Source organism: Rosa rugosa, chromosome 1 (assembly GCF_958449725.1).
Source record: "Rosa rugosa chromosome 1, drRosRugo1.1, whole genome shotgun sequence".
Lineage (NCBI taxonomy): Eukaryota > Viridiplantae > Streptophyta > Magnoliopsida > Rosales > Rosaceae > Rosa > Rosa rugosa.
The window spans coordinates 22,449,499-22,460,260 of NC_084820.1; the positions used below are offsets into that span (position 1 = coordinate 22,449,499).

At 39.2% G+C, this 10,762-nt stretch overlaps 1 protein-coding gene across 1 annotated transcript; it reads left to right on the plus strand.

Annotated features, from left to right (window-relative positions):
• The first annotated feature begins 8,832 nt into the window (after positions 1-8,832).
• Positions 8,833-10,320, plus strand: LOC133724638 (disease resistance RPP13-like protein 4). The gene has a single exon (XM_062151418.1). The coding sequence runs from the start codon at positions 8,833-8,835 to the stop codon at positions 10,318-10,320; it is 1,488 nt and encodes a 495-aa protein (XP_062007402.1).
• The last annotated feature ends 442 nt before the right edge of the window (positions 10,321-10,762 follow it).

Consider the following 10,762-nt stretch of genomic DNA (forward strand, 5'->3'; position numbering starts at 1 on the left):
TTGTGGGTTAGCCACTAATCCCCGTGGTACGATAAACTTTGGGCATAATATTTCCCTATCTTGACAATGATACGTACGCTTGCGTAAATGTGTATCAAAGTCAATGGCGCCGTTGCCGGGGATTAGGGTTTAATAGCCTTAATCCCTTGGTAAATCGGTTCTAGGTCACCTTGGCATATTTTTGTTTATTTGTTATTAAAAAAAAAAAAAAAATTGTTGTTATTTTAATTTAGTTATTTATGTTTTGTGTGCTCATTTTTCTATTTTCTTTTTAAATTTTCGTTACTAATTTTATTTTGTGGAAACTCATAGGTGCTTATTTCTTATCATATTGCGCTATGGATCAATGGAGCTATGGATGGGAACATCCGAGGGGATATGAGCAAGAAAGTTTCTATGGTGGAGGTCATCAAGTGTGGAATTCTCATGCGGTCGGTTCTATGTCCTCTTGCAATGAAACTTGTGCTCTGTGTAATTCTCCGTGGCATTCACGTTTTGAGTGCTCTATGAGATTTGAATGCCCAAATTTTATGCAAGAGCATGAGTACATGTATCAAGAGACATTTGTACCCAACGCATATCCACAAGATGAAGCTTATGAGCCTAGTAAGGAATTCGTTGAAGGACTACTAGCTCAATTGCATGCCTCCCAAGCTCTATTACAAGCCTCTCAAGTTAAGATTTCACAAGAGACCATGGTTCCCGAAGCATATCCTCATGAGCAAGCATATGAGTCTAGGAAGCCTTCCCTTGAAGAAATACTAGCTCAATTGCAAGCCTCTCAAGCTCTATTGCAAGCCTCCCAAGATCGATTACAAGCTTCTCAAGAGATGCTTATACATTCCAATGAGCAACTTGAGGCGAGTCTTGCACAAGAGCCACCCTTCACAATTTTTCATGAGCATGAATCTTTCTTTGACCAAGTGGAGCCTATTTCAAGAGAAAATGTGTATATCGAGCATCTTGAGCAAGAGTCCTTTATGCAAGTTGAAAATGATGATAGTGATGTTGATGTACAAGAAATTGAGCTTGGTTATGAAAGTTTCAATGCAAGTGAGGTGAGAGACTACACTTCGGAGGAATGGGTGCAATATTGGAAATCTAAGCTTCCTAATGGAAGGGAGATACTTGAAGATGATTCCGAAGAGGAGGATGACTTGTCTAGTGAGGAGGATGCGGAGTTTGAAATTATACACCATAATCCCTTGTTCATCGAGGAGGATGCGGAGCTTCAAGTCATACACCATAATCCTTTATTCATTGAGGTCGATATTCCTATGGAGGAAGATAGTCCTTCAATACTTTGTGATGATGAAGAAATTGAAGAGCCAAGGACTTTCTCTCCTCCCACATCCATGGAGATCCATCATGAGCTTCCCAAGGTGGATTGTAGAATATTGAGCACTTATGTTATTCATGAGAATGTTGAGATTAATGTACTTTTACCACTCAATCCACCATTAAGTGGCCAATGTTTCTACAATGAGGTGATGGATTGGAAAGGAAATGGAGCACTTGCACTCACCCTTTCCCATCACTCTCAAGAGCTTCTACCACCTATTGTTCCTATGGGCATCATTTCTACACCACTTGAGAAGGAGAAGGCAATGATATTGATTCTTAGAAGAAAAATCGAGAAGAAGGGGAAGATTAAGAAGCTACCCTTTTGGCCACCAATTGGAGTATTCTTATGTAGCTCTTGGTCTTGCCTTTATGACACGTCTAGGAGTCCCTTAGCCCCAAACAATAGGGTGGTCACACTTGAGAAGTATCCACCTTAACAAAGATCACAATCTACGGACCGGCAATGAAGTCCTTAAACAAAGCGCTACCTAAGGAGGCAACTCTAGCACATCATCGGTAGTATTTCTTCCTTGAGTAGTTTCTTTTTGTAGTGAATAAAGACTTTTAATCTTTTTGGGAGGAAGGGAGGTGTCCGGAGTTGAAAATGTGAAGGAGAATTATTTTGGTAGTGAGCAGTTTCTGTCCAGAATATTTGGTTGACTTTGGGTGACTATAGCTTCCATTATACATGCTATTTTGAGCTGAAATTTTTTGGGACTATTCTCCTATATGTCTACTATCTTGTGCCAAAATTTTAGCCACTTTCAGTCACTGGAACTTAAGTTATTTCGTGGTCAATGAAAGAAGGTCAGAACAGAGGCAGTTACTGTAGAATGACTTTGGGAAGCTACACCCTCTACATATCAAGCAATTTGGGGCTAAAATTTTTCAGAGATGTGTCTTCATATGTCTTCTATATACAGGAGAAACAGTTTTTGATTTGAGCCTCTCTAGCTTCGGATATGGTGTTCCAAGCAACAGGGGCCAGAAACAGGGCACAGCAGAAACTGCAGAATAGATTAGTGAGTTTGGAGGCCAACGATTTTTGACTCAGAAATTATATTTCAGTGAAATTTTACCTTAAGGTAGCCTTATGAGTCTAGTTTCATATGTCATTGGTCTCACCCTCTTTGCACCTCTGGAGCTTTAGATATTTCTGTTTTGGTGACTGAGGGTCAGCAGAAAACTTCTTGACAGATTGGCAAGTTTGACCAGCTTTAATTTTCATTTCAGTTGGAGATAGGTGGCTTACCTTATATGGATAGAAATCTCTCTGAGTCTAATTTCTATTCCATGAGGTCTTACTTATTTATCTATTTCTGAGTTTGAGATATGGGCATTTGAAGACAGAAAGGTCATTGCTGGAAGTTTTCTGCACTCACTAGTTTTGTTCACTCGGGTTGGTTGGACTTCTTTGCACTTCATTCCATCTGTGGAGGGTAATATATGGGCAGTCGTGAGGTTGTTGAATGTGGTCAAGGCCATGATCTTAATGGAGGACCTTGTCCTTATTCTTTGGTGGCCTATTTGTGACGCATTGCTCTTTGGACACTATATATTTCTCAATGGAGTCGATCTTTCTTAAGCACCTTGAGCTATTATGGAGCATACGTTAAGGAAGTCAAGGCCTTGTACCTTGAGGTTAGTGTCTCTTATTGATCTTCTCCGACGGTCGTGAGCAATGGAGGGTCGACAAAGGGGGTTTTCCGTAACTTTTCTCCGCATTTAGATTTTCATTTTCATAGTTAGTTTTTGTGCCTTCGCCCGGACTTCACTCTCATGCCTAAATCCGACACGGATTTTAGCTTTCGAGCTCACTTTACAACATTGAGGACAATGTTGGTTTTAAGTGTGGGGGTGAGGGCTCGGGAGCCAAAAAAAAAAAAATTTAGATTAGCTTTTGTAATTATATATTAGTGGTTAATGCCTTTTTCCAACCCCAATGACGAGCCATGGACTTAACTTGTTATGATTGTGGATAGATTGAGCATGATCTAAGATTTTGAATTTGTTTTGTAATTGAGTGCATATGTGATCTATGCTTGACTATATGTGTGCACATAGCCTATTGTTAGGTTGGTTCATCATAATTAGAGAAGCATATAGATGATTTGATTGACTTGCATGCCTTATTTGTGAGCTTTTGAGCCTAATATCCATAGTGTATGCATCGTTCATTCACTTATTCTTTCATGTGTGTACAATTTCATGACATTGCGTATCTAGAACTTGCTTGAGACCTCTCGAGGCTACTTTTAGCTTGCGACATGATAGAAAGGATTGAGGCATTAGGACTATATACCACCATGGCCAAAGAAGCATATGCCTAAAAATATTTACCACTAGATTGCCACTTTGAGCCTATTTATATATTTAGCCTTTTTGTTCATTACCACCACAAATTCCTACCTAGCCTATACACTTATATTCTACCCTTCCATGGTAGTTGGTGAAGCGATTCGAGAGAATGACTTTATGTTTGAGTGCTTCAAAAGAAAAAGAAAAAAAAAAGTCAAAAGTGTGAGGTTACAAAAGAATAAGTGTGGGGGTGAGTGATTTTGAATAGAAAAGAAAGTTCTCAAAAAAAAAAAAAAAAAAAAAAAAAAAAAGTTGTGAAAATAAAAGAAAGCTCAAGGAAAAGAAAAGTCGGAAAAAAAAAAAAAAAAAAAAGGTGTTGAAAAGAAAAACAAAAAAATAGCTAGTATTATTTTTGCTTATAGTATAGTGTAGTGTGGGTTGTACATTGAGATTAGAGTGAGTGAGTTAGCATTTGAAAGCAAAAGTCATATATATCTCTACAAGAGAGAATCGCTTCATGAGCTTACATGGACTTTGTTTTTTTCCTATCCTTCATTTCTTATAGCCACTCGCCATTAGCCCCATTACAACCAAATAAAAGACCTCTTAATCTTGAATGTTGTGGGCTACCTAGCGGAGATGAGATCGAAGAGCAAGCATATGGCGACGCATGTTGTGAAATTGCTTTTGAGTGAAACACATATAGCCCCTAAACACTTGAGCGGTAATATTTAGTGAACCTATGTGAGTTTAGTGGGTTATATCGGGTCTTCTATATGTCTATTTGATTGTGGTGGATTGATTTGACACGTGGTCAACACATGCATATACTTGAGCATTTCTCACATGTGCATCTTAATTGCCTTACAAATTCATAATTCCTATGTTATGCTTTGTCAACCTCATGATCATTTACATAATTAGTTCTCTGGGGGTTCTGGTTGGAAATGCTAATACTACACTATCTTTATGTTTTTGAGTTGGTAGATTTTCGGATTAGATTTCATTTAATTTGCTTGAGGACAAGCAAAGTTCAGTACCTAATCTTCAAAATAGAACAATTTGATACCTGAACTTATACTCTTTTTGAAACTTTGGTACTTCTGTTAATTTTTTAGTTAAATGTAAGGGTAAAATTGACATTTAAAATATATGTACAAAAACAAAATAAAAAACATGAGTTTTGTCGGTTGATGGCCGTCCTTCATCATTTTATGGGTATGAATTAATGCTTATGGGTTATGTTGAAGGTGAAGTAATTGAATTTTGTGTTTAAGAAATATAGTAATCGTGATTTCAACACCCATAAGAATACTCCACCAAACTATGTCTAATGCATCGAAAGTAGTCTCTTGAGTGTTCAAATCACGACAACTAAATTTTTTAAAACATAAAATTCAATTATGTCATCTTTAACATAACCCAAAAACATTAATTCATGCTTATTTTCTCTCAAATGACCCAGAAAATGATGAAGACCCAGGGCCATTAACCCACAAAACTCATGTTTTCTATTTTTTTTAGTACGTATATTCTAAATGTCAATTTTATTCTTACATTTAATTGAAAAAATTAACAGAAGTATTAAACTGTCAAACGAAGCCTAGGTTCAGGTATCAAATTGTCATCTTTTAAGGACTAGGTACCAAAGTGTCTAATTTGCCATATCTCAGGTATCATTGAAGGAATTTACCCGTTATTTTAATAAGCAACAATCCACAACTTACTGACTATACCCATAGTATATTATTTTTTGACTTCTACGATTTTATATGAACAATCAAATCTACATGATATTAGGACTTCTAAGTCAACTAGATTCCAAATAAAAGAAGAAGAAGAAGAAGAAGAAAAAAAAAAAGAACTCCGTGGAAACTGCTCCGCAAAAATTGGAGCAACGTAGTTAGGGTTTGGAAAAAGCAGAGGCGGCTTCTTTGCTTATCCAGCTGTGCCCTCTCGTCGACGACGGCTACCAGCCTCATCGGCGAGTGAAGGGTGTGGCCGGATGGGCGTGTTTTCGCTTGGTGGCAGGAGGTGATCAAGATTGCGGGCTGCGACAAGAGGCGTTTTCTTTTTCTCAGATGAAGAGGACGACGGATCGGTGTTCTGTTGCAGAAAGCTTGGGGAACTGAGGAGCGGTCATCTCGGCAAGATTGGAAGGCGTATTGACATTGGGTCGGTGCTGGGTTGGAGAGTTTTGTCATCTGGGTTTATAGTGGAAGGAGATTTCAGAGATGGAGGTTCTTTCCAGGTTGGTTTTGTCCTTGGCTTAGATGTCAGATAATTGGGGTCGAGTTTACCAACCTCAATCCCAACTTTACTGTGGCTGATTCTGTGAAGCTTGAGTCGATTTTGTAGAGAAGGAAAGTTGATTGTGGCAGTTTATTTCTTTGTTTTTTTAGGCTTTTATTTTTTAGTTTGTGGTTAGGATTAATAAGTCCCTCCTCCCTTGAGCGAGGGTTTGGGTGTTTTAGTGGAGTGTCGATGCCATTGGTTTGGTGTCTTGTTCGTATTGTTGGGCCATATCTATGGCGTTATCCCCGAGGACTATGTGTTCTATTGTTGATGCTTTCTGGTTGTCAACGTGATGGTGAATCGTCCTTGCACGTGGTCTAGTTGTTTTGGAACGCGGTGTTGAAGAGGATGAAGCGGTTCGTCTTAATGTTGGTGGTGGGGTTGTATCGTTACACTCGGGAGTGGTCACTATCTATTGTAGCCCGGAGGTAAGGGCGTAAAATTTGGTTAAGGGTTGGGCCCTTTTGGCTCATGAATGTCATTTGTACTGACGGACCCGTAACTATTGATCAGGTTAGGAATGTGTGTCGTGGGTTTGATACCACAACCGGTCATTCCAATGTTTTGTAATCGTGTTGGTTATTATTGAATTTTGTCTATTTCTCAAAAAAAAAAAAAAATCTACATGAACAATCAATTCTCTTTGGTTAGTAACTAGGAATTTTCTCGGTTAAAAAATAACTAACTTGTTATCTGTGTATATGCACAGACTCACAAAGTCACGAAAACAAATAAAAATATTATTATTATTATTATTATTTTTTTTGAAAGGATTTGATGTTATTAGATATCAAAGCCATAAAAACAGGCCAGAGTCTAACAGAACTTACATAAGAAAATCTGAGACAAATCGGGTAACCTATCTAAGCCACTCTAAACTCATTAAGATCTAAGGGACGCTCGCTGAACAGCAAGCCTAAACTAAGCAAGAGTAGTCTCGCTCTCTAAGGGAGAAATATTCATCTAGTCTAATAATAAAAATATTATTTTATTAATCTAAAGTTTAACCCTTTTATTTTTTTTATCCGTGATTAACCTATTTTCCTCCCTTAAAAACAACAAAAGTTGATTAATTTTGATTTATTAGTTTATTCAGTTACTTTTAGACGTGAGAATCTGGAATGAATGTAGTTATGAGTTATCTTTCTTATACTTCTCCTCACTATCCACGTCTCTCTAGCCCTCAGTCATGGCGAAACCTCAACCCTAGCCCTCAGTCATGGAGGCCGGTATCGGCCTCCCCTCTACGTCATCTGCTGATGACACTCAGAAGCCGACCTTGTGCGGCGACCACACAACCTTGTCCTAGGTTACTCATCATCTCTTGCCGGAAGGAAATAGGTGATGTGAGAGTTATGGATCGGTGTTCCGGTCCGATCAGATTCAATGGTGATTGGGTGGAAGAATGGCCGTGTCGGATCAGGCCGAGGCGAGGCCGGCTCAAGTCTGGGTGGCTCGCAATCGGGAACGACCAACGCATACTGTCTGGAAGCCAAGAGATGAGAGGCGGACGCGCGACCTCTGGACCCGGATCAAAACGGTCAAACTCCGATTGATGGCGGTGCCGGCCTTTGCACTCCAACTTTTGGAAGTGGCGGAGATTGTCGTCGTGCACCGTGAAGCGAATCAGGTTTTGGAGTCTGCAGAGCATGCTGGTGGGGTGTCTGAGACGATGGCGGTGGCTGCATCTGGAGTGGTAGCGACGACGTTAGACTTGCTTGGCAGTGGCGCGACAAGTGGGGTGGCCAGATCGGTTTGGGGGCTCAAATGGATTGGGTGGCCCAAATCAGTTTGGGTGCTCAAATCATTTTGGAAGCCCAAAAGATTGTGGTGGCCCAAATCAGTTTTGAGGCTAAAATCAAATGGGCCTGGAGTGTCCAAACCTGCTCTGAGTACCTTTTGGCATTGGGCTCTTTGGTGGACCCTGCAAATAGGCCCCTTTTCTTCAGGATTTCGTATTTGGGATCCCGGTGGATCATTATCCTACAGCTGGAGGCTCGAGAAAAGGGCAAAGGAAAGCTTTAGGTTTTCCTGGTCTTCTTGCCTATTACTAGAAAGTTGGTCTTCTATTACTTTCATCTTAGTTTTCTCTAGTTGTACACCAATTGAGATTTCTGGGCGACTAGGTTTACTTTTCAAAGAGAGGTTAGTAGTGAGGATTTGTTTTCTTGTAGTTAGGCTCAAATCTGTGAGCGTATGTGTTAACAGTGAAAGTCACCTGTCCTTTGCTCGGTAGCTTGTGCCATCTATGATTTTAATATGAGACAGCATCTGATGTACGTGCCTTCTGGCCATTGATAAATTAATGAAGTTATCTATTTTCTAAAAAAAAAATATCCACGTCTCTCTTTTATAATTATCTCTTTATTTATTTTATTGTTTATTACTTTTCTTCGCTGTTGAGATTTATTTATTTTAATTATTTTAATAAAAATAACTAAAGTAATTCAAAATTTAGAGAAACTTTTCAGGAGTTCACTTTATAGTATTTAAAATTAAAAATAATTTGATCGATGTTCTCAGACCTAGTTGGATGTTGTCTTTTATATCTCGTGGGTTGCTGTGTCTGTGAGCATGTGACATTAGAGAAAAAGAAAGACCTGTGGGTCGCCGTTAAATAAAAAAAGAAAGACCTGTCGGTTGCTCATTCTCACCTTTTCTTTTGTCGGTGGAGATCAATAGAGGTCGTTCACCTTTGTCAAAAAAAAAAAAAAAAAAAAAAACCAGAGAAGTCGTCGGTGACTGGAAGTTGTTTGATCGAAGTTCTCAGATCCATGAAGCAATGATTGGGTAGTTATTCTCTTTCTTAGCAGACAATTGGGATTTAACAGGGGTGGAGAAGACACACTGATCGGTGAAATTCATTCATATATAGTCGTACCCAGTTTTGAGGAAATGTCAATTTCCGAGGAGCAGTGGGATGGAGTTGGACCAGTAACACCTCAGGAGAAGTCACAAGATCAGCAGAAACTTAGCCCGGAGGAAAGTTTTGATAAAAGTGAGGCCATGGCCAACATAAGGAGGAGTTATGGAGATCTTCGGGGCACGGAATTGAAGGTCTGTCTACTTTCTTTCTCAATCTTCCCTGAGGGTTCTGAGATAAGAAAGAGGCCTCTAATTTACTGGTGGATCGGCGAGGGCTTCATCACGGCTACCAAAGAGAAGACAGCAGAGGAGATAGGAGAAGACATCTTTGCAAAACTCTTGAGAAAGGACTTGATTCAACCAGCTCCAGGTCAGTCCAACTGTGAATTACTTGTCAAAAATTGTATTGTTCACCCTTGGATTCGTCGTATGTTGATCTCCTTGGCTAGAGAGGCTAAGCTGTTCGACTTCGATCCCAAATGGCCAATGATGCCATCTGATTCTATATCGACTTGTAGGCGTTCATGTTTAGTTTCTAAGGTGGATAAGTCAATAACTCAGGGTGATGATCAATTGAAAAATCTGTTGACAGTATTCAATGTAAACGTTCAATATCTTGATTTGAAACAAGAATGGCTCGACAAGTTGAAGAGGGTTGAAGTTCTTCACTTTGGACGGTGGCAGAGCTCCCCCAAATATCACATTGAAGTGGATCAGAAAACATTTGATGGTTCACAAGCTGTATCGTTTCTAAATGGTTTGGGAGCTCAGAAGCACTTGAAGTATCTTAGCCTCAGAGGAATATCGAGAATTAGCGAACTCCCTGCTTCTATTCGCAGTCTTATCAGCCTTGAAATTCTCGATCTGAGAGCATGCCATGACTTGGAGAGGTTGCCTTCAGACATCTCATCATTGAAGAAGCTCACGCATTTGGATGTATCAGAGTGTTACTTACTAGAAGGCATGCCCAAAGGGCTTCACAAACTTTCTTCCCTGCAAGTACTTAAAGGTTTTCTGATAGGATCACAGGAAAAAACTCCCACCAAACTTGGTGAACTTGCGACATTGAAGAAGCTAAGGAGGCTCAGCATACACATTGGGAATGGGGCTGCAATTCAAGCAGGGGAGTTTGAAAAGTTGAAAGTTATGTCATCTCTTCGCTTCCTGAAAGTATCATGGGGAGTGGTTTCTAAAAATTTAACAGAGATTGATGATGAGTCCTCGAAATTCTTGTTTCCAGAGAATTTAGAAAAATTGGATCTTCAAGGGTTTTCTCTACCAAAGGCACCAGAAGGGTTGAAGCCTAGCAAACTGAAAAATTTAAAGAAGCTCTATATAAGGGGTGGGGAGCTTCAGAGCTTGGATCTTGAGGAAAATGAGCCGCTGTGGAAAGTGGAAATCTTGCGTCTCAAGTACTTGGAGAAGTTCATAAAATCAGAAGAAGAAGTGAAGAGAATTTTTCCTCATCTGAAGTACTGGACAGTGGATACAGAGAACTCCAGTAAAGCTGAAGGCTAGGAGGTAAGAAAATCAATGCTACAATCTAATTGGTCAATTCTATAAATTTCTCCAGTAATTCTTAATATTTGAATGTTGTAAAGTTCTATTATCTGTACTACTTTTTCTGGAGTTATGTCAATTTACTGAATTCCATCTCCAATCCTTGAATGTTTGAATGTTGCAACTTGTTAGTTCTATGAACCTGAGTTCTAGTCTGTACTAATTGTTTTTATTAATGTACTATGTTTTTGTTAATGATTATTTATTTGTTGAACAAACTAAGAAAGTAATGTCTACTTATTCACATAAAATCATGTGCATTCTTCTATTCGAAGACATCCATCTACAAAGCCATAATGAACAGTATCTGGCAATGTGTGTTCAAGAGGCGTATGAGATATGGGAAATCTCGTGCAACGAAGGGTTTTTATCCATTTACCCCATTTTTAGGGATTTTTTT